This window comes from Amia ocellicauda, chromosome 17 (genome assembly GCF_036373705.1).
Source record: "Amia ocellicauda isolate fAmiCal2 chromosome 17, fAmiCal2.hap1, whole genome shotgun sequence".
Classification (NCBI taxonomy): Eukaryota; Metazoa; Chordata; class Actinopteri; order Amiiformes; family Amiidae; genus Amia; species Amia ocellicauda.
Window position 1 is genome coordinate 13080748 of NC_089866.1, and position 25117 is coordinate 13105864.

General features: G+C 39.6%; 1 protein-coding gene across 2 annotated transcripts; it reads right to left on the reverse strand.

The window, feature by feature from the left end:
* Window positions 1–106: 106 nt before the first annotated feature.
* Window positions 107–24072, reverse strand: syngr3a (synaptogyrin 3a). 2 transcript variants are annotated; one of them, XM_066689615.1, is made up of 4 exons: window positions 23956–24072; window positions 11887–12121; window positions 8951–9096; window positions 107–3746 (listed from the first exon to the last, which is right to left on the reverse strand). In XM_066689615.1, the coding sequence occupies exons 1-4, from the start codon at window positions 24055–24057 to the stop codon at window positions 3537–3539; spliced, it is 693 nt and encodes a 230-aa protein (XP_066545712.1). In that variant the 5' UTR covers window positions 24058–24072; the 3' UTR covers window positions 107–3536. The 2 variants fall into 2 exon arrangements, with proteins under 2 accessions (XP_066545712.1, XP_066545713.1); XM_066689616.1 differs by having other exon boundaries at window positions 3608–5994.
* Window positions 24073–25117: the final 1045 nt, after the last annotated feature.

The following is a 25117-nucleotide window of genomic DNA, read 5'->3' on the forward strand; positions in this document are numbered from 1 at the left end:
TGTAAACTCCAGCTATCCACTATTTTTCACACTGCAGGTCACATGGATCAAACCATGTTTTGTTGTGAATTTGGATACCTCTTAAAAAAACAAAGTGGTTTCCTCCTTTTTAAAAACACATTGTTTTTATTGTCATGACCTCAACGACAGCTGCATCCAAACAAATAAAATTTGACAAAAAACTAAACCAAAACAAGAAACAGTGGTGCTTGCAAACAGTAACTTTTACAGAACATGGGCAATGTCTGACTCAAATCAGAACTGAGAAGGAAAAACATCAGCAAAATTAACCCATGCTGTAAAATTGGTCCAAGAAGTATTTTAACAAGAGTGCATTATCAGTACAGGAAACACAAGACCTTGAACAGTTTAATAAACAGAGTCCATTAAGATATATTGAATTACAATCAATATCACTTTGTGTACATTACCCTATCTCACAGCTTACAGATACATTAGAGATGTGCTACCACACATAGTAAACACTAAGCATTGTTGATATTCCACGCACTTCCCCAGCCCCACCCCACTCAGGGATTATCTCAAAAGTTTCAATACTTTATACAAGAGGTTCAACCCATGGAAATGGACAGAAAATAAATCCCTAGTACATGTCATTGGTACAGTTTGTGAGTGTGTTTCAAAGGTTAATGAAACAAAATAAAAGTTTCGTATGACTACAAGGTATAAGGTACAATTTGCATTCATGAATTTTAAAAAGGCATGTTCTCACGAATGCATATTTATTTATTTTTGTCAGATCGACTAAGAAAGATGTCTTCAGTCTGTGACTTGACGTGTCTCGAAAGCAGACTGAAATCTTCTGTAGTAAAGTATTCAAAAATGATCGTATTACATCTGATTTCCAGCAAGGCAGCCAAAGATTTAAAATCTCATCAAGGGCTGGTTGCATTCAAGTGGATTACACGAGCCTAAGGAGCTAGACTTATTCTAATATTGTCAGTTACACTTGCCTCAATCCAGTTAGCCTGAAATTATGACATCATCTACCTCAGGCTAATTTAATGAGTTCTGTCTCTGGTAAATGTTACTGATCAGAATTACTGATCTGCATCGTTGGTGTCTACCTCTCGTACAACCCATTACACGTCACCGAAAAATGACTTATTACTATTATTATTGGCCAGGACAAGAAGGGGCCTTTAACACTGAGAACCAATATTCATCAATCCTTTTGTTTCTTTTTCTCCTAGAGGATGCCATGCTGTGTGTGCATCAGTAGTTTTATAGAGCAGTAGTGCCTTGCGAGAGATTCAAGGTGTTCAGTGAGCTCTAGTGGAAAATCAGAGGCTGAACCTTGCCTCATTGGTCCAGGGTTAAAGATGAGGGTTGAACCCTTGGATGTTGAATGGAAAAAAACGAATCTCAACAATACGGAGAGGTGTTCACTGTTTGAATGCTCGGTAGCGACAGGAGCTTAATTTGAAAGTATTTCAGGGAATCGTATCGCACATTGGGAGCATAAGGCAAATATTACGTTGAATAATCTCGTCTCCTAATCATTCTGCTTTGACGTTCACCAGGCGATTGTGTGGAGCTGTAAATATTCCAAATGTCATGGATTAGTGAGACTATCCCATCCGCATAGCTGTCAATCACTTGTAACCCCCCCAGGACCGATGTTGAGATTGTGTTTCTGTCCACTTTTGAGAAGATCCCATGATAGTACCACTGTAAAGAAAACTAGAAGAATAACCCCCCACAAACTGTAGTATGTATAACAATGTAGGCATAGTGTGCTTACATTCACACTGGTACATAATTTCACTTTGTAACACTACTGATTTGGACAACCTACCAAGCTCCTACCTATACACAGAAAGGGATCACTTTTTTTTTTTTTTTTTTAGTTTTTTTTTTTAGTTTTTACAGAACTAGAATATCTAATACACTTCACATACTAGACAGTTCATTGGCTTGTATTACAAGGAGTAAATGTATTCTCATTAAACACTGAACAAGTCTTTTATCTGCAATGAAGTGTCTTTATGCTGCATTTAACTTTTACCCAGTGCTCCCGCTGAAGATTAATTGAAGACATACCCCAGCAAACACCGCCTTGCTCAGAAATGTCCTTCGTAACAAAGTCTGTATGTATGGTGATTGTACAGATTGTAAGGTAAGTAAATCATTAACAGTAATCTTACAGTGACATGTTCATTTTTAAAAGGTAGATTCATTTGGACATATTCCAGATTGCCTTTTAATTGCAAAGTGTCGTAGTTTCCACCATAAAGATATCTAGTCTTCACGGTGCATGTATGGCAGTGTTAATATTCAGATTACTGTTTTTCAAAAACATACTCTAGAAAGATAAGTGGAATGAAAATGTGTGACGCTCTTTTTGTTTCGTGACACTCAAGGTTCTGGCCTTTACCCGTTAAAATATTGCACAGTACAACACTAAAAAGAAACTTAAAAAAAGTATTCTGCAACGGCATCTTTGGGATACGCAACGGTTTTGCGTCGATCAGTGAGAACGGCAGAAGACCTGTTCTGCTGTTCTGAAGGTAGATCTGATCCAGTCAGAGTCCCAAAGGCTGTGCTAGCTCAGGATCCTTTCCTCTGCTAGAATAAATGAGATCTGCCAGAACAATAGGAACTATATCATACAAGTTTAAAAAAATAAAATAAACGGTCATCTTCCTCCGTAGGAAAGATGTAACCATCACAGTGCAGCAAGATCAGTTTGATACAATTGAAACTTGCAGCCTTTCCGTTCACAACACATACCTACCATGGTTAACTAAATTAATCAAAACATGCAGGACGAATTAAGGAGATGCCCTCATTTTAACCATAGCCAGGCACAGAGATGAAGCATGAAATGTAGAAAATAAGTATTCAAAAGTTTATATTTTTCCTGTTCAACCATTGTGATATTCAGTAATGTCTTAACTGTGTGTGCTAAGAACCTAACTGATTCTTCAACAGAAGATTTAGTCTGCAGAGGTAAATCAGATGTGATATACACCCCCAATTAAGAAACGGGGGGATGAGGCTTTGCTACTTTTATTCGCCCCAATGACTGCTACAGAACACACTGAAGGAGAAACAGAAAAGTTCACAATGGAAAGAAGAGCCTTGGCTTCATTTGTTTTGCCTCTAAGCAAGTGGTTAATGTGTGTCTACCCTTACAGCTAAATAAGGCCTGCACTCAGAGGGAACACTGTAGTTTCACTTTGTTGATTTTGTTAGTTTTTTGGGGGGCACCACCCAGCCTAGTATAGTGAGGACCTACCTAGCTACCTATCTATCAGGACAAAAGATTAATTTTACAACCGACATACTGTTCCTGTACAGAGGTCACAGCACAAACTACCTATTAACACTGGTACACCCACCCATCTAACCAGGGCGGCCACATAAAGAGATGGACTCCATGGTTCACTTGCAGATATTCACTCAATGAAACACCCACTGCACCACACACTGATCTGTTTTTTTTTTCTTTTTTGTTTATCTTCTTTTTTTATGTTTTCTGCCCTCTTTTACCCCCACAGCCCCTCCGTCCCCTAGTAGGTGGGCACCTGGTAGCCCTTGGAGTTGGCGTCCAGGGTCTCGGTGAAAGGCGGGCTCTGGTAGGTGTCCGCCGTCTCGATGCCGCTGCCTGTGGGGTAGCCGGGGTACGGTACACCGGGGTTGGTTTCCAGTTGATCCGTGGCAAACAGGCTCATGTCTGTGCCCAGCTTGTATCGCTGCACTGCCTTCACAGTCAGGCCAGCCTTGAACAGGATTAATTGGGTTAGAGTTAGTGTTCTGGATACCATCCAATCTGTGTCCTGCAGAGTCCTGATCCAGTCCATTTCAAAGGTCACCCCTGTGTGGAAGCCGTGTGCTTTGTCAATTAATAAAGCACGTCACTCATTCAATTAATAGAAATTAGACCCCTGAGGGCTGACGGGAATTCAGGGGTTGCTTACAAGTGACTGAATTTGACCAAAACAACTACTTAACTGATGGAAATGGAAATGTTTTAGATTGAGGCTTTTAAGGGTAACTTGTAAAATCTGCTGGATTGGCACTCTCCCGGACCGGGGCTGGACACCCCAGGATTTGTCGTCTGTGGTTCTGGTGAACGGCAGTGGCAGAGACAGAGTGCATTGTGGTAGAATACACCATGGCTGCCATTGTGTTCCTTACAGGGACCTCCAGCTGTAGCTGACAGATACGATTGTGAAACTCATTTAGTGAGTCTGTTTCTGATTTTTGTTACTGAATTTGATTTACAGGGATTCTTTGTTCTCTGTCTGGTTGTTAAATACATGTACAACCTAATTCCAGGTTTACAAAGTGCAATTTGTGAAAACTTTATACACTGCACATTGTTTAATTATCTAATTGGAAGGAAGGCATTTTGTGGAAACGACCCATTCTGTACAGTGATCTCATAAGTGTTATTTCTTGAAAGAAGAAACGATGGTACAAAAAGAAAGAAAGAAAAAAATAGGTCTGGTTAAAAATGGGTCATAATTACAATCTGTCAGCCTGGGCTAGGACTCATCAAGAATTGATGTAGTTCATTCTTAAATATTAATAGAACTCTTTGGGGGAATTAATAAGGTTTTCAACATCTATGTAAGTCATATGGCAGTCACCATGCTTTAGTTAGTTTATCATGCAGTTAAAAAGCCAACAAAGAATCTTCAGAAAAAGACTAATGCTAAATAAATAGGTGTCTGTGTTGCAAAGTAAGAGTTTATACAACCTATACATATATGATTATGAAATGCATATTAATGTATAGCAGGGTCCTCTGTTTTGTCCCCATTACTAAATTGCTTACCATAATTTGTGCAGTTTTATAATTAGTTTGCCTTTCAGACACACTTGGTGTTTTATTTATTTTATGTGACAATAATCATTATGTTCTAGAAATCCCTTTTAGTTCTCTGAGATAAGCTTGAGTCTTTAATGCAGACCATTTACAACAAGCCAAAGATCTGTATTTATTTTCAGTGTTGAATGCCACTGTAATCTGGGTAATTATGCCATGATTAATATCTTCTTATTGGCAGCAACGGAACCACGACTCTTGAGAGAGCACGAAGCAGTTTTGAGCTCCCCAACCTGCCCAGCCAAGTGGAGAACTGGAGTGGATTCCTGGCGCTGATCATGCAGCTCAGCTGACACAGCGTTCGGTTATTTTTACACCGGGAGAGACACTGAAAAACAGGGACTGAGTCTGTGTTGTGAATTTTTTCACAGGGATTGAGAAAGCGCTGAACCCAGACTGAGGTGAAATTAAACTATGTGTATAAATAAGCTGAAAGATGACTCCTTCAGGTGTGCTTTTGCCCTTTCAAATTTCCATTAAGGATGTGAACATGATGCACTTAATGGATAGTGAGTTGATGTTTTCTCCCTCTCATTTGAGTGAACATGAAAAAATGATTTATACTTTTTCTCGTAAAGGATTTTGAGCAGAAGCACCAGGACTTTCCCCGGGTGAAGTGACAAACTAACAGAGAAACATGCCTGCAAAGTGCACGATTGTTCACTGTAGAGGGAGAGATATGTCACATTAGGTTTGTGTGGACAACAAACACAGTATGGCAAAGGCTTAAATCAAGAAAGGAAATAAAAACAGTTGGTCTCTCTGGCTTCAATCGATATTAAAAGAGAAAATAATGTGCCAAATAAATCCTCCCAGTTAGACCCAGTAGTGTAGTTGCACTAGTGTACTAGAGGCTTACCTAAGGTGATAGAAAATTGAGACTGGGTTACAGCCAACATACGTGTGTGTGTGTTGGTATTTAGTGCAAAGTCATTGTTAGTTTTGATCTGAGTTTTTAAGAGACAAGTCAAATTCTAGCAGATTATTAATGACTACAGCAGGAGTAATTGGGAGTGTTAGTTCTGGCTGGCGTCCTACACTTGTGGAGGCGTGAGGGGTGGGGGAAACAGTCTCTGTGTGTCTTCCACGAAGGCAATGTGCTTAAATCTGTCGAAGTTTATAAGACAGAGGTAGCCCTGAAACACAAACAGGCAGTCAGCATTAGAGAACATGGTTACTCACCTCTCACTAAAGCAGACCACACCTTGTTAGCATGCTCCACCCATCACTTTTTCATATAAACAACATGTTTTCATTGTCCCTGCATTTTCATAATAAATTGTACTATCATATATTCATGGCACTCTACAGGCCCTGACAGAGGCGTTTATAAACCAGGTGTGCAAACTGTTTATATTGAGCTTCACCTACGCTGCCTTCATCCATCATCTCAGGCTGAAGAGAACTTCGTTACCCTTTGATAGAAGCGGTTCAAGTGCTGGTGTTCACAATGGCTTCGCTCTTTTCCGCACTCGAAGGACTTGGATCTGTGCTTGTTCTGAACTGTCTGACACTGCTGTCTGCGCTCTGAGAACAAACAGCTGCCCTGAATCTAGTAACACACGCAGCCTGCTTCAGACATCCTGTACAGCTTGTCACGCTCAAACACGGGGTAAACAGAGTGCAATGCTGTGGCGTGTTGAAGTCAAGCTCTCTGGAGACGAAAAAGCAATGACTAGAACTATGTTTTACAGGGCATACTGTGTGGAAGTTAGGGCTTTACAACGTGGTGGGAGTCACCATGTCAAGCCACAGTCTAGAGACTATCATCAGAATCCTGATCCATCCATATCTGCATTGTCTCGAGCACAAAGTTGCTCTTTGTGTTCCTATCCACTAGCCTGCGGTTCAGACTAAGTGGGATTTGCAGTAATACAACCTTCTGCCTGAGCATCTTTGTCAAGTCCTGTTTGTTGATGTTCGTGTCTGCAGTTTCTGTGCTTGATTTTGGTCTGATATGGTGTGGCCTGAAGGGATCTGTGGTTTGTGTTGTGGGGCGCAGTATCACACTCGTTCATTAATGTGGTTTGTAGATTCTTCAGCACACAATCTGCACCGAACAATATTTGTTACAGGATTGATGGCATGTGCGTTTGGACCGAGTCATTATACCGAGTCATTATACCTATATTTTTTCATTGCGATCTCAGTGATGTAATTTACTTAGTGGTCTTTTCTAGGAAATCAAATACATCATTGGTAGTTAAAAAAAAAAAAAAAATGTTTAGCTTTAATAAAACCATCCATAGGACATTTTATCTGTAATTGGGGGTAGGTAGGGTCCCCAGCTACACAGGCTAGGTCCTCATTCATAGTTGAGAGGGCTGAGGTAATGAGGACTGAAGGAGTTATCCAAGCTCCCGACATTAACCAGCATTAGGCTACTGTGTCACCTCTTCCAGCATCAATCTGGACTTCTTTAAACTGTCTCCCACCCGTGTACTGACAAGGTCCAGCCTTGCTTAGCTTCAGAGATGTCATGAGACCAGATGTCAATGCGGTCTCACAGCTGGCTATGACTAGCATGCTCTTAATTGAAACAAAATATAATATATGTAGCTTACCACATTAAATAACATTGTTAAATGGTATTCATAACATTGCTGTTGCAATCTCACCCTTTACTACAGCATTTGATTCTCAGCTAATTAAAATGAGAATGAGTGCAAATTAAATATCAATTGGTTCTGTCTTGGGGTGTTATGATTAGGACTGACACCAGAGAAACTCACATAAGGATCCACTCTGGTAGAAAACAAAGGCTCTGTGATGAAGCAGCTTCGAGGAATCTTGTGAGGGGAAATTGAGTGAAATTGGGAGAGAGATAGCTATGACTTGTGAATGCAAAATTTCTTAATGGCAGAAGAGGGAGAAAGTGGCCTGAATCGGACCTCTGAGGAAAGGATCAGTCCGCGCTTTGAAACGGGATCAGATTCTGACAGGAACATGAAGCAAAAAACGTGAAACAAACGGCAGTATTGCCCAGGGAGCCGAGCGCTACATGTTTTTCCGTGGTTCCTCCCCCCCTCCCTCGTCCATCCTATGCCTCTATCCTGTCAGCTCCAGCAGGTGATGTGACCGTGCTTTGGCTGCAATTTAGCAGCCGAGTGCAGAACACAAACCCCCGACTTCAAGAGGGGGCCAAATTCATTTTCATGTGCATTACTGGATATGCATTAAGCCCCAGTAATTTCCTTTCATGGTACTGTCATAGTTTTGTTTATTTGGTTTTTTTGGTGTTTTTCCCTCAAAGGTATCACAGGTATCTGTTCATACACAGTTACAGTCTCAGTTTACTGCTTGTAAATGAGCAGGAAATAATTTCCCCTGTGTCCTAATTTAAACTCACATGATTAAAATGAAAGGTGAGGCAAAGTTTCCATTCTCTTTCATAGAGCTACCAAAACAGAATCTAAGCCAGTGTAAATATAGAAATATTAGCCATGTACAGTATGTGTCAGCTGGAATAAAGGAGGGTGCTTGTTAAAACTTGTCTTACTGGCTAGTCTATGACATCTTGCACATAGCAGACCATAGGTCCTCTCTAGCTCAGGTGTCAAAAGATATAAGGAAAGAAACCCAATCCACTTGGGTGAATTTGTGTTTAATTTTTTTGTATGCAAAATGCGATAGTTATTACTTTAATATCTTAAGAATTTGGAATTCCCCGTTGTTAACGATATCAAAGCATCAGGGGGAGGGATTTGACAGCTAACATGCACTGTTAACCTGCTTCTCTCAAGGTGAATTGAAAACTAAAAACCCCTTTGACCCTCCAGGACCAGAGTCGCCTACCCCTGAGCTATACATATACAATACAAGTTAATTGCACTTGTTTTCTTTACATCTGTTATTTGTGCGTTTCTTAACTTAAAGGGGCATATTGTTACCTATGGTAGGAAAAAAATAAGCGGTGTGATTATGGAGTGCCGCCTTTTATTTTTAAAAGGTCAGGTCTGATATGTGAATGTGGCGTTTATTCAAGGTGATACAGTCTAGGACTCATTGTGATTAATAAGCATGGTCAAAGCTCTCTGGAAAGGCCTCTGTAAACCATGACTAACCATCCAGTCAGTGAATGAGTATACCCACCCAGGTGATGATGGAGAAGAAGGAGAAGGCCACCGCGGCCCGAGCAGCGTCCGCCCCCTGGCTCAGCGGCAGCTCTTTGGCGGAGGTGCGCTGCCATTGGTTGGCCAAGAAGCAGAAACCTACAAACCACAGGAACGTCCAGAAACCTGCAGCAGAAATTGACAGAGTCAGGAGTCACGCCCACACCACCAGACAGAGCCCACCTAGCGCTGGGATTGTACTCCAGCTTGAGGAAACAACTTCACGTAAGTTCCCCTTAGTTTGCAGCTGGTGTTCATTGAGTTAGAGTTTGTTAACTCCTGATTTCTGAAACTTGTGAACTTCTGATTTTCCCCTAAAGTTTTCCTTGGGTTTAAGGGTGTTGCACAAAGCACCTGTATGTGTAAAATGTGAATAATTGTGAATATGCCTTATTTTCCAACCTGTGTGATCCATGTCAGAGTAAACCCCTTTCGCAGGATTGAATTATGTTTTGGGGTTGTTGTTGTATTTTTATAGTTACACCTACTCAGCAAGACAGCCATGAAAGTGTTTGGTTTATGTTTTTTTGTTAATGCAAGAGGACAAAAAAAAAAGTGTGTGTGTGTGTGGGGGGGGGGGTGTTTTGGTGAACAGGAAGTTACTGACATTTTACTCCAGCCCCTTTACAACTGAGTGTAGTTGATGCCGCAGTGTTGTATACATTGTATAAATAACCCCCACTTTTAAGATTCTCACTGTCACATAGCATCAGTTGTAAAATAAATCTCTGGGTCTTTAAGTAGTAGCAGATTTGTATTTAAATAATGAAACAACCATGTCAGAATCCCACACTGTAGGGAAATAAGTGTTGCCTGCAGAAGAAAACAAAAAGGCAAAGTAGCGGGTGTGTTTTTGGAAACAGCTTTGGGGATTTTGCGAGGATGGAAACTCATCCTCCTGCTTAAAGATGTGTTCTGTTGAAACAACACTTCTCCTTAAAGCTCAGCCTTCTCCCTTCTACCAAAGAAAAAGGCCCACATGCATTTCTAAAACCTCACTCTTGTGATAAAAAGCAAAATAGATCCAGTGTAGAAATATTTAAATGAATCAAATATATTAATCTTCTGTTTGCTCAACCAATATTATTTCTAAATTGAGCCCTTTTGTAATTTTCAGAACAGACTTCAAATATCATTAGGCTTGTGTACTTTGAACATTTATTTCTGCTGTCCCTACATGTTATTAACTTTGCTACTTCATTTCCCTTTAAAACTGAAAAACAACTCAATTAGGCAATGGTACACTGACTAATTAATTGCTCTGTCAGGTGCATTTCTCTGTATCGCCTGCTTCCTGTTTAAAGAGAGTATTTTTACTGGAATGGAATGATTAATAAATGTGTTATTCTTCATCAGATCTCTGTAATTTAACTGAGAAAAGGACATGGATTAACCAGGTACTAATTACATCGGGAAAGGCAGGTAGGGTAAGCAGAAATAAATGTCACAATTAAGCATGCCTGAATATGACAAAGTGTTCCTGCATGTTATTTTATCATCATTGAGTTGGCTTCTACATTCCCACAAGAAAAGCACTGAACAACTTTAAGTAAACGTGCCTTGAAAGGGCCAGTAACAATTCCTGCAAACATCAACATTCAAATCTGTTATTTTTATTGTCCGCTAATTAGGTACCCCCTCCTTGAAAAAATGCATGGACTACAGCTTAAATGATCTGTGTTTACAATCTGGAAATTGTATAAGGCAGAAAGGAAGAAGAAATTGAACTTGGACTGGACTCAATGTTCTGGACTGGGGACTGTGGCATTCAATTATCCACAGATAAGAACATTTGTTGGTCTAAAAGCAAGAGCAATTAGTGCATAATTCTTTTCCGCTACTGCTGTTAAGAAGGATGGGCTCTAATTATGGCCACTGATTGGTGTCCTATCTTTGTTTTTAAAAGCCCAATGTGAATTAGCATTCTGACTTGCAGCGCTCGGCCTAAATGCCAATATTTTGTCCTTTTGGCTCCAGCTGTATTTACACTTTACCCTGAATTGGTTGGCCCAAAAAATGACTTAGAAATCACTTTGAGAACTGATTATAGCATTTAAAAACCTGTAAATTGGCACATAAGACTGAAGTTTTGTGATTGTATGTTCTAGTCATACATAGACAGGCATAAAGACAGAGAGGTACAGTTGTAAATACCCACATCCATCCATCTGTTCATCCATATTCAATAACCACTTAATCTCGAACAGGGTCGCTTTGAAATACCCACATTCTTTATTTGTAGCAGTTTTTCAGGTATTCCTGTAGCCGAATACATTTTCTTCATTAAACTATACTTATTTTCCAATCATACCTTTCCTGGGTTGTTGAACACTAATTCAGTCTAGAGAGAGAAGATAGTGGGGCTGTAAACATTTGACTGCCACTCACTAGAAATCAATAGAGTGACAGTCAAATATTTAACCCAAACCCCCCACCCCTCAGCCAGAATCAACAAAAGATATAAATGATAAAGTATTGTTAACTTTAAAATAAATAAATCAATAGATAGATAAGCTACAATACCACATTTTATGTAATTATTTTTTACATTTGAATAATGTCAAATTAACACTAAGGAAAGGCATACAGATTACATAAGCAACAAGTCAAACTGAAAATTTTGTTTTTACTGCAAAGATTATACCCATGCTTATTTTTCTCAAGCCGAGGCACTGACAGCCCCTTAATCAGTAATTGCATGGTGACTCGCCCATGCACTTACACACACCCAAGTGCTGTACAGTATTTGCAGACAAAGAGGACTGTGTGATTGCTGGTTTCTCCTGGAGCATAATTACCAAGAACTGTGGAAGGGTAACCTACAGAGCTCAGTTCCCCCTCGCATTCAGATTCCCTTCCTGCCAAGCCAGTTGTCTTTCGCTTCCCCACAGCATGAGAGTAACAATGAGACCTTACCACAAAACCCCATCTCCACCAGCACTGCCCGCTTCCTGTCCTTGACACTGCTGATCTGTGGGAAATAAATGTCCAGGACGAAGAATAATATGCTGGCGAAAAACGCAATGATTCCGATGGTAATCCCATAGTTACAAGCGTCGTCGTTCTTATTGAAAACACAGTACAGTTTTTCGCTTCCACTGTTAATGTAGCCTTCGTTCACGATGGAGCCGAACACCACTATGGAGAAGATCTGTGGAGGGAAAGCAGAAGATTGGTTTATTCAATTGCTGGGAGAAGGGGTGGACTTGATAGTTACAAGGATGACATCTAATGTTGGTGTCTATTTATGTTACAGTGTCCCTGTGTCTGAGCTGCTGTGGACCACCTACGCTCCACTCAGCATCCCTGGTTTGAATCCCTAGAGACGAGGTCGGGTGGCCTATTGGAATAACTGCACAAACTGTACACTGAGGAGCAATGGCATTTGCTACACATACAAACGGCCAACAAGGCATTCAACATCATATCTTATGTTTATTCTTTATGTTCATTCATTCTTTAGGTATTCCAATCACTCACAGGGTTAATGCGTATTGCCTAACTGCCATCAAATAAAATAAAGTGTTGTCTATAAATCAATCAATACTTTAATTATTAGTTTCTTGGAGTTGTCTACTGCTTTAGGTTATTTCAATCAGCACAAACGGTATAAAGCTTGTGTGTTTGGGATCACAGGTATTTGGTTGAGGACTTAAAACGACGGCTTTGATAACATCTGCTGTCTAAGTATGCTGAAAGTCTGATATCCTTTTGAACAGTCACATAAGCAGTTTTCAACACATCTAACAAAACAACAACAGTGCAAAATTATGTCAGGCATGTGTTAATTATGGCAATTCTAGTTGTACAATTGGATTTTAAGAAGGTGTGGTCATGTTTGCAACCTATTGTATATCTCTGAAGATACATCTCACACATTTAGTTCTTTTCCCCACTTCATGTGAGAGGAGAGCTTCGGGTTAACCTTTTGTGTACTAAACTTGTTAATTCTTTACCAGTGTATGCCAAGAATTTCTGAAACATCTGCAGTTGAACAAGAGGGATGCAGTGTGTATTTTGTATAACAATACTGAATACCACCTTATGTTAATATGCTAAAATCATATATTAAGCACCACTGTTCTTTTCCTCCACTTTCTTAGAAATTGAAGCTGTGGTATTAAATCCCGTAACAGATAATGAAGAGAGGAAATCGAGCGGTTTTAGAGCCTCTGAAAACCATGAACAGTGTGTGACTCATACAAAACTCAATGATCGACTCCATGAGTCATTTGAGAAGCAATGCATAAAAACCAGATACACAACTAGCCTGACAAACAATCTTCACCTGTACATTTGAACAACAGTAATTTTATAGTACCGATAAAACCCTAGTACTTCCAGGAGAACATAGCTCATAAAAATGAGCTCATAGCTCATTCACTAGCTCATAAAAATATATATGAAACATTCACACACACAAACACACATCCTACAGAGCTAAAGAACTCCATTCACTAGAAAGGGAACTTGATTATTCTTGCCGATTCACTTCAGCTTCTTTGTAAACAGCTTCTCTGTTCCTTGTGCATTCACACTGATCTTTTAGGAAATTTACTTAAGTCATGTGACAAAATACAGTGCACTATGGGTGACTTGCCAGAATTGCTGACAGTGAAATATGTGCAAATTGTGGCTTTACATTGACATGTTTTGAAATGGCACAAACAAAATACCACGTGCCAGCACAGCTCACTTGAAAAAGGTGTACGTTCCCGTTTCTAATGAGAGTAGGTCTCTTTGCCCCGAAACGAACTGACGCCACTTCTTGAGAAGCTCTCAACAGTTTGATTGAAACGATCTCTGAAAGGGGACTGAGTAATATTACTGTGTTCACTGTGCTTCCAAACTAAACAAATTACACCAAAAAAACAATATATATCAGTGGGCTTGTTTGTCAGATGCTTCTTGCTTTTACCCAAAAGTTAGTTATCAGTTTGTGTTATAATGCAGACTTATTTAGTATTTAAAAGCAGTTAGGAATCACTGTAGTGTATGTAGCCTATGAATGTCTACTGATTATCAGTAATTAAGTGCAGAAATTTGTTAAAATTGCAGCATCACATATTTATTTATTCTGTTTTCTTTTTAGTTCCATAAACTTTGAAAATAAAGAGCAAAGGACACTGAAATTCCTGGCTACTCATCCAGATCAGTTCAATTCTAACATGCAATTAAAAATATCAGGCATTAATGTATTTCAACTTCACCTAGCAAATGAACAGGCGCCCTTAAACCTAATTGCCTTCCTGGTTACTCCATGCGTTTCTGTGTGCACAGGCACATATACAGTTAATCTTTGTTTGTTTCTCTTCATTATCTACCCAAACACCTTTACTTCCTGGTTCTATATTTATAAGTTCATCCATTGTTTGAATGACAAATCCTCCCTGGCAGAATAAGGCCATGTTACTTACACACTGGCTGAAATATCGACAGACAGCGGCTCTCTCCCTTTGTGAGACTCAAGGGGCCCTGCCTCACTGCCTTAGAGCAAAGAGTAACAGGCAGGCCTCAAAAATGTTTTTAATTTACACCAGGGCTTGAATGATTTTGGGATGGCAGTGATGGATTAGGTAGGTTGTGTCATAGGCCACTTCAAATCTTTGTGTAAAATATGGAGAACCGAAGCACACATCACAGGCAAACAATACAAAAGCCAGTGCCTGAGCTGATACAGTGTTCAGCAAATATTTATCTAAAAGACCAAATAGGATGTTAGCTGTCTGACTTGAACTTGCTATTGCAGTGAATAAAGTGATCAATTCAGAAAGACACTTCGTTCCAAAGCTATGGAAAGGTGTGAATATCACTTTCATTATATAATAAGTACCAGAATAAATCATCTTTGGTGTCATTTTTCCTTACTGAGGTGTGATTTATTTAAAGGAGTCAATTTCATTTTTGGTTTTAATTTGTTTGTTATAAGCTCTATAGTTTTTTTGGTTTTTTTATACTTGTTCTATGACAATGAACATCTATAACAGCACATGGTAAAATATAACCAGTAATGAACGATCACATGGGGTGATGTAAAAAAATATGCAAGCTTACAGAATTTCTGTAACAATGTTTTATATATATATGCTATTCACAGTTTTTTTTTTTTTATCCATAAATAACATTTTTATGATCTTTACCACTGTGACACTATATTAGATTGATGACAGTTCTCTTACTCGGGTCCAAGGGAGCCACAGGGTCTTCTAGATTTCCAACACAGCTCTTAATGACTTGATTAAACCAAACATCAAGTAAGAAAATGTTAAAATACACTGTAGCTCCCCAGTGGCTTAACTAATAAAGAAGCTCATTGAGAGAGCCGATATAACCCACACATCACTAGTGTGCTGCTCCCCCAATCGGCATTGGGTAGCTGGTAAGACACCGTGCAGGGCGGTGTGAAAGACAGACATTGGCAAATAAACCTATTGCAGGAACCCCAACCCTATTATTTGTTGTTTTGGTATCATGAATCCAGTAGCATAACAGCCTGAAATGCTACAATACATTAACCCTCCAACCAAAAGACACTTCTAAGAAATAAAAGGCTGGTTTGGAGTCCACTGAGCTTCACCATTTACAAAGCCAGAAGCATTTAACAAATGTAACAGTGTCAATGTAAGACACAGCTTTTAAAATCATAGGTACACTCCAAATGTGCCTGCACTTGGTTACATGTAACACCAGGGTGCTATATTGCTTAGCTAATCAGGGGAGCACGCAAAGGCACAATCTGTTTATCTGAGTCGCTTCGTTAAGATGTATTTTGTTCCTCTTCTTTTCAGTGAGATTTACATTCAAATGACATAATTTGCAATTACAGCACTTGCCTTCCTTCTTGTTGTTAGTTTATAGTAACAGGACATCTGCACTGCACTATGGACAGCTGACTAAGCAAACCCAAAAATACTGAAGTGCTTGTGTGGGCTGAATTCAATAGTTTTATCACCATTATTAAAAAAAAATCTGAATACAATTGTTTGTTTATTTCTGCAAATATATTAACAAAATGATATGTATATATATAAAAGCTATACCCTTTGCTAAAACATGTTTGTATTCGATTTTCACCATGAGCACTTGATGTAAGGTAACACTGAAATATTCCACTATTCAAAGTCGCTATTACATCGATTGCTTTCAGTCATTGTAAAAGCCAACTGTTTTTCAATGCACTGAATACAATTATCCTCGCACACAAAAAAAAAAAATCTGGAGAAGGTAGAAAGGGAAAGGGGTATTTGGAGATGACATCAAAGAGGAAACGTTCTATTTATAGGTGTGGAACTCCGTAAAATGACGTCAATGAGACTGGCATCTCTGTAGTCATGGAAACGGCAGGAAAAACGGCAGCTATTGGAATGATTTCATGCTCCGAAGGGGGGAGGAGAGAGGGAGAGAGAGAGAGAGAGAGGGAGGGAGAGAGACTCGATCAATGATGTGCCGTTATAAGCCACCCTGTCTACTGCACATCCTGGAACATCTCTAGGAGCTAGAGATGGGGGGAGAAAATACTGGAATTTGACCTGCGCTGGGGGGGATGTGGAGAGGAAGGGTATCAGAACCAAGATCTGCTGCTGAAAGTCTAAAGTGAAAAACAAATCAGAAGGATTCATTATTTGAGTTTAGATCGCTCTGTGCCCCTTCCATCAGTATGCAGGATCCCACCCCCTGTATCCAGCCATTTGCTACCAGCTACTCTAGGGGAGAATCAGCATAATGATCAAAGCGACACAATGAGAGATGGAAGGCATAAGCCATCTGCAATGAAACCTTTGTGATCTCCAACCTAACGAAATGGCAGTCCCCAGCAACGAAGCCTGGCACACATTAGGGACCTGGTTAAGGGAGTTACAGCTGGTTCTTTTTTTATTGTTATTATTACTATATAATTTACATTTCTTAGCAAACACCCTTATCCAGGGCAGCTTACATTTGTTAAAATGCATCACATTATTTTAACATACAATTACCCATTTATAAAACTAGGTTTTTACTGGAACAAGCTAGGTAAAGTACCCTGCTCAAGGGTACAACAACAGTGTCCCCAACCTGGGATTGAACCCACAACCCTCCAGTCCAGAGCCCTGACCACTACTCCACACTGCTGCATTAACACAGAGTGGGTACTCTTTATGTTTTCTGCACACTGGCCTGGAATTCCGTCGCACACTATCTAGGTATTCTAAGTGCAGTAACCCATTCCTTTCTTGCATTACGGAATAAGCCAGATATCTCTGCTATTCTCAATGCTCTAGCGGTCTGATTACACATTGCTATCAGATATCAGCCATGCCTATAAACCACCTCATCCCATCCACCACAGAGGCACGTATTCCACTCGGTCAGTTTCACAAGTAGAAACTCATGCCTTTCGTATCTAAACCGTTATTGGAAAGATTGGAGCTCTCCTCTCGAGGGTTTTCAAGCCCCCTAGAGCCAGCAATATCCCCAAACCTTTGGAATACGAGCCTTCAATCGATATAACCATGCAGAGCTTGCAGTTGAACAACAACAGCCACCAAAACCCGACAGAGAGAAAGAATGAAACTTAAATGTTTTCTCTGAAGAACGGAACACGGTATTAGATTTGTTCTTAGACAGGGTAATAAAACAAAGCCCCAGGCATGTATATTTTTTTCTGTATGTGTGAAATATCTGAACAATTTAAAAAAAAACATGATCTTAATACCGTTTGGTTGGATTGTATTCCTTTGCTTTGGAATATTTTGGCGTTAAAGAATATTAATCATGAAATAATCTTTATTTTATATTGTGTCCTTCATTTCAAGATATCACAAGGCAGTTTACAGTAGAACACAAACAAATTGAAATATTGCACATTCAAATTCTAAAAATAGGTTTAGTAATACAGCAACATGCAAACACACTTGAAAGTAAACATTACATTCAATTGTCTGGGGAAGTAAGTGTATAACACGGTGTTTACAGTTGAGATTGAAAAGCACTGACAGATTTGCAAGATCTAATATGAGCAGGAAGGTCGATCCATAATAGTGCAATATCTCTTAGCCATTGCGTTTTGGGAACAGAAAGTGGGCAGGACAGAGAGTGGTCAGGACAATGCAGACACAGTTGAATTGTGTACAGGTGTAAATTATTTGTTTAAAAAATGCTTAAAAAATGCTTAAAAAATACCACTATATTAAAGAAGCTTGGTTCTTTTTGGGGAAGTATATGCTTGTCTGCTTTCCGCAATTGCTAAGAAAATAAGGAAGAAGCCCACATAATATGTAGGCAGAAAATGATATATATTCTTTTTACAACATCCTACCTTTATTAAAATAAATAAAACAAATGAGATCAAACGCAGCCTGGGAGTGTTTACCCTCTGTGCAACTAAACAGCAGGGTACTATGAACGGGCTAACCTCGATAGCACACTGTTTCATATGACTGAAATACTGAGAGCCATATCAGATCCGTGGGGAGGAAGGTACAAAGCACTGGCGCCGTCAAAAACCCAGACAGATTTTCTGGTACAAATATGCAGTCAAGAATATGTATTTGTTTCTGATAAAATCATTGTGCCTGCACTGTACAGTTGTACGACGTCAACCATTCATTAAATAATTATGTTGCTTTTAGGTACATATCTGGTGATTCTAGATCGGATATAACTAAAGTCTATTTAAAGTCCACTTTTGAAGATATAATTTATTTAAATGCATGTATTATTATTATTTTAGGACTTTCTTTCATTCATCTTTAAAAAAAAAAAAAACACAGTTTTTGTTTTGTTTTGAATTGGGTATTATGATGATATTACTGTAAGGGGTTACTGCTGGAGGCCCCTGGCAGTGTTTAAGTACTGCATTGAAGCTGTGTTTCTTCCAGCCATTTCCACAACCATCATTTGAACCTCTGGTGGTTTTCTTCCAGTGAATTATGAATGTAAAACATAAAATAATAGTTTTCCCCACCTCAGGCTTAGGAAGTGTAAAATTCTGAACTGAAGAGGTGCTGGTATCAAATGCACATCAAAAAAACACTTGGGTCCTGTAGCAAAATCCAAAAATGACACATACTGTAAGTCTTCAGCCTTCAGCAAACATGATATGCTGTCATCACGTCTTCCGTAGAAAAAAATAAAATTGTATAAATTGCTGCCATGACCAAAGCAATAAAACTAAATTTCTTAAAAAAAAAAAAACATTACAAGGAATAAATTCAAGGACAAGTCCTGTCTATGTAGTTGCTGTCCTGCATAATATTGTCAGTTTAGGGTAGCACTCGACCTTAATGTCGATGGCAGGTAAAGGCACATAGTGCTGTAACATCTCTAGGGACAAAGAGGCCATGGGGAAGGGAAGGCATGTTAGATGTCACTCTGCCTGACATGAAGGTTTAAACAAATGGATGCACATAGCAATTTCCCAAAGACAAGACTCCCATTCAGTTTTCTTCCAGCTGCGCTCGGAAAAAGGGTTCCTTTGGTACTAAAAACTGCCTTCAGGCTGAAAGTGCACCAGAAAGGTTTCTGCTTGGATCCCAGTTCACAAAGAGGCCTACATTAAACACCAGGAGTCGCCAACAGCCTGCTCTCTGCCATTGCAACAAGCAGGGCTCTGGGACCAGCGCAGAAATCAAATCTCCCAAGCTGTAGGTGTGTCATACGAGGTTGTACATGTTTATTTTTCCTCTTTAACATTTTTTTAAAAATAAATATTCAATAAATAAGCTAAACCACCCTTGGAATTATTTATCCACTTCACTTTGCAGACACGAACTGCAGACTGTTTAAAAATTCAGATCAGTGGATGATTGATGACATTCCCATTACATACAGTCTCCTCGTTCCTTCCACTTCTTCTCTGACTTGCAGATGAGGCTAGCCTCGCCATGCCTACATGGGTGAAACACAGTGTTCTTATGTAGTGGACAGATATTCATTTTATTTACTTCATAACCTCAAAGGGAATTCTCATGCGCATATTGTATCTGATCCCACTGATAATATTTCAGTGAACGAGCAGGTGCAACAGTATTTATTCCAAAAAGGATGTTTTTGTGATCTTTGTGGTCTTCTGTGTTTGCAGTGTGCTTATTACAGAGGCATACATATTTAGAGTACTTCATCTAGCACATAAGCAGCTTATTTTCACTAACGAGCTAACATCTTTTGTGTGTATTTACAAGTTGTTATTTTAAGATTGTAGAACAGGAAATAAAAGTTATTTTTATTTTATTTAAGAGTGATTTTAAGCACAGGACATGCAACATAGCCGTCACTATGGCGGTCTCTGCGCCTCCGACAAAAATAATAATTTACATTTAGAACTCAGAATTGGCGATTTGGTAGGTTGATGCTTTGATTTAATCAGGGCTATGAAATCCCTTAGTCTAAATAATAATGTTTCACACACCTATGGCAAAATAAAAACACAGTACTTGATGACTGGTTTACATTAGGTAGAATAAAGAAAATACCTCTATCAAGTGGTGTAATTGTACTTGTAATTTGTGTCTGCCAGGTGCGCCAGAGTTTTATATGGCCAATTAAAGCATGTAATCAACAGCTGAGATGCTATTACAATCTGACTTTCGAAGAACACGCCAATGGGGATCCCAACTGGCACGTCCAGTGAATGTTTTCGTCTGCCACAAAGCATGCATGCTATAGCCTGGGTCAAGTTGGTCTCTAATCCTGGTTATGCCATTACTTTAAACATGTCATCCCAGGGAGAGGCACATAATTGGTCAAGCACTGCCAGGACAGGGTTAGCTGGCCAATCCTTGGTTTATCACACACCTGCGACTCTGAGACTACTCAGGCACCTGCTATGTCAGATTGTTGGCAGTTCCCCCAACCTGCATTAGATCCCCCAACTGGTGCAATAGATGGGCTGTGGGCATTCTGGGAGTGTAATGTGAAAAATAGATTGATTTCATAATATCTATTCAGGGGGATGCAAGCTTTCTCTCATCCATATAGAAGAAGCACAGAGCTGAAGTGGGGGACTGAGATTGTCTTCTCTAAATTGGTTACCATCCATTTACATTTAATTCTGACTTCAAAAGGTAATGTTATCCAGTGAAAAATAAATACCACTTCAAGCTAACTTTATTTGAGGCGATGAATGCTTTTTGTTTAAATTATAGTCTAGCAATGCCAGAAAGTTGTACAGGTAATCTGTCGCACTTTTCAGTAGGCTTGAAGCACTAGAAGACTAATTGGTTGCCTAAATCTGTTGAAAATAACTTCAAGCATGATGTGATTAGCTGAGCAGATACATATGGTTTGTGGTTCTGTTTGTTTACAGACCATGACTTGCAAAATTGTGACAGCAGTTGTTACGTGGTTATTTAGTAATTTTCTCTTCAATGCAGTGTGCCAAGCCACTAAAACTGAAGCTCTTTGGTGTCACTGTTATCATGCCTACCTTAGCTCAATAGCACTTTTGGGGAATAGCCCCCCAACCCAATCTGCGTAATGAGTACAGATTCATTCTGCCACCGCTGCCTCATTGGCCATGTGTCATTCACATTCTCTCAGGACATTTATAAATCTTGGCTGCAGTGTAACCGAAAAAGCTTCTGTGGCTCACAAGTATGCCAGGTATTTTATAGTCAACTGAAGCAAACTCTGGAGTGAAACCAAGAAGAGGGGGATTCCACAATATAGGCTGGCGTCCGCTTACTGATATGGTGTGCTACTTTTTATCCCCATTTTAACACCCCACAGAAGATCATATTTCCTTTGCTGAGAGTGTGATCTGAATAACAACAGATTAGTGTACATGAAAAACACTTGATCTAATGGTGCTCCCAGCCTCTGCTTTTTTAGGTTTCTAAGTGGAATGAAAACAAATGTACCAAATCATTGCATCTGTAGAAGTAACAAGTGATGTATATGTTCACTTATGGCATTCAACCCCAATTAAGGCAATTAACTACAGGTATAGGCTAGGTTATTTGTAGGATCTTCCTGCAACATAATACCTATTATTTCATTTTGAAAGATGACCAATTGACTAAATGAGACTACATTGTTGCTTTGCTTTATACAGACCTTTATCAAGTGACTGATATTATTATTATTATTATTATTATTATTATTATTATTATTATTATTATTATGAGTTTTCAATATACCAAACTTCTCCTAAGTAATTGCAAAAAACAAACTGCCTGAAAACAAGGAGCGCACAATGCAGAAACCAGCATTCACAATACTGGCTAGACGGGAAGTTTGTCTGAGCTGTGGGAAAGGTCCCTTTGGCAGCATTTAGGTGACATCAAACAGCAACTGATACCTTATTGTCGTTAGATCTGTCTTAACTGTCATAGTTACCTATGGTCCTTAGGATCATGTTGTTTGAAGTTATAGCTGAAGACCTAGTGATACAGACCAGACACTCAGAATATTACTTCTGTACATACACAGGGATTGTGAGGGCTGACATTTCGCCAGTTTTCTCTTACCTTACAGATACCACAAACAAAACACTGCAACTGATACTTCCCTATTTCTATATTCAGTTGCAGACTGATGTTGTTGACAGGATTTCCACTGTGCTGCGTCTCCATGCAACGGTCTGAAAATGAAACTAATCTGAAGATATAAATATGACTATCTGTATGTGCTTTTTTTTTTGTCATTAATTAGTTCCTTCAATATCCAATAGATGCCCACAGATCCACCCGCTGCGGAAATGAATGAATAAGTCATACTACAAAATAAATCCAAAGACAACTGCACAATAGGTATGAAATCACAGATATTTCAAGAGGGCTTTTTATGTGTTACACCAAGTTTCCTCAGTGGAAAACTCCCACATCCATTCTAGGGCAGATGTATCGCCCACCCCCACTTAATCACTGTTAGATATAGCCAGCAATGTATTTTCAATTACATTCATATATTTGAAAAATATACTATCCCTGACTGTAACATTGTATTTCGCACATCAAATAATTGATGGGATGAAACAATATACCAATTAGTAAGGATGGGCAGGCATTTTATCAACCTGGGGAAGATGAAAGGAAATTGTGTTGGAATTTGCTCAAGAGAGGGAGCGAGTCCCTGACAACAGGCGGATCGATATGGAGGTGTTCAGACACAGCCAATCAAAATGGACGAGGTTGCCGGTGTTACGGTCATAGAGAAATGGGTTTGAATTGGTTATTTATTTAGGGTGACTTTGAGCTTAAAAAAAAAAAAAAAAAAAAAAAGATTGTTCATAATATACACATTGATCAATAATAAGTCTGATTAAAACAACAGTTGGATTTGCCCCCCGGAATAGAAATAGAATTTAATAAACATGATATCAAATAAATACTTCTCATCACACTGAAAAGGCTACAGTGGCAATCGGACATCAAAGGCGATACAAGGCTGGAAAACCATGTGCCAGAAAAAGGTCTGGTGACTATTTGGGAAAAATAAACTTAAGTATATAGAGGATAACCGAATGAAACCCTACAGAGAAAGGCAACACCTGACCCGTCCCTACTATGTGTGTAGCATCGCTTTCTTCATATGGCAGCTTTTACGAGTCAGTGTGGGGAAATCAAAAGGCACACCGCTTCCAGAAAAGCTTATTTTTGCTGCTTTGGTTTAATTGTATCTGATCACGGTTACATGTTCTTGTGGTTTCAAAATTAAACCATTCCATTTTTTTGTAGAAGGATAAACAGGTGTTCCGCTGTCATGAAGCCCTTTTCATAGCAGAGCAGATGCAAGCGTCTCCTTTATAAAGAACCATCTTGGTGTGGAATGAAATCAAAGCTCTTCTTCAACACCGCCTTCCTCATTGCAATGCCACACTGAGATCAGCGTGATGTGTTTCTTACACTACAGTAGCCACATATAAATGATGCCATAGATCATTTCTTAAAGGGAAGAAAAGGCATCACTATCTATATGATCACATTTCTATCTCTAGTGTGTCTCTCATTCTAGGCACCCACAGCACATCCATGGCCCCTCTGCAGAAGAAGACATGCCCCTTACCCAGGAGAGTATTCTGAGGACGGTCTGGGGCTGTTTGAAGAAGGCGATGGGGTCGAAAGCCCCTCCAGCTCTGCCGGCTCCGAAAGACCCCACTCCCTCCATCTTCACCGCACTGCACCGCGCCGCCTGTGCGCGCCCCCGCCCCAAGCGCGCCTATATAGGGACAGCCGGCGGCGCGCACCAGCCCGGCGGGAGCGCGCCCTGACAGGCAGCCAGTGTTACCTGCTGCACAGGGAGAGCAGGCTGCTTGCACTACTAAACAACATAGCCTCTCTGGTTAGCACGTTTCATTTCTGTCTGGGATGCCTGTAACTGTGGCATGTCCGATCCCATATCCGAGCAATGTTAGGGTGGGGTAGGGTGTGGGATTTAGGGTTGTAACATTAAGCAAATACGTGTAAGCAATTAGGATCTGGAATGAAAAGCAGGGGACATTGCTGCCCTTAAGGCCTGGAGATTCCAGCCCCATTATTATGATGATTATTAGTTGAATTTTTCATGACTTAGTATAGACTGTGACTGGAGCTTACATGACTCAAGATGCTTTAATTTCCCTGCATTCCTCTAGCAACCACTAAATGGACTGAAACCATGATATCGCCTGCTGGTCACTATTGACTTCACTTTGGACTATTGCTCTTGTGCCACAATTCAGTACATGGGAAGCACACAACAGTGTGAGTAAGAAAGCACGGAAGAGTACAATGTGTGCAGCTCTCTTTACCATGCAAAAGTAATTAAGGCCTAGTAACCTAATTACTTCAGGAAATAAGGTTCCCTTTTAAACGATTACCATGCACTGGTGCACATTATTCATAGCTGAGTTTATTTGGTCTCACGTAACTTAGAGAAGTCATTTCCCAATGTCTTATCCATATTAGATAGCTACACATGTTCACCATTCAAATGCCTGTAATTGTAAATTAAAACTTAGTGTAATGTCTCAGGCAGCTAAATTACATTGCTAATCAGTCACCTCATAGAACAAACCCAGTAGCTGTTCAAGAACTCCCTCTGTTGGTTGTGAAGAGCATTACATTTTCTGATGATTATTTGTCTATGGGGGCACATCTCATCTCTGAGACCAACAACTCATCCTGCAATACAGTTAATTTCTGTAGCCCAGAATGAAATTTTGATTTAAAGTTTCATGGCACACATT

Coding starts and splice junctions, on each gene's coding strand:
- syngr3a (XM_066689615.1), bottom strand. CDS start 24,057: ATGGAGGGAGTGGGGTCTTTCGGAGCCGGCAGAGCTGGAGGGGCTTTC. Junction 12,122..23,955: donor TCCTCAGAATACTCTCCTGG/GTAAGGGGCATG, acceptor TTCCCTCCACAG/ATCTTCTCCATAGTGGTGTT. Junction 9,097..11,886: donor GGTGGAGATGGGGTTTTGTG/GTAAGGTCTCAT, acceptor TTTCTGCTGCAG/GTTTCTGGACGTTCCTGTGG.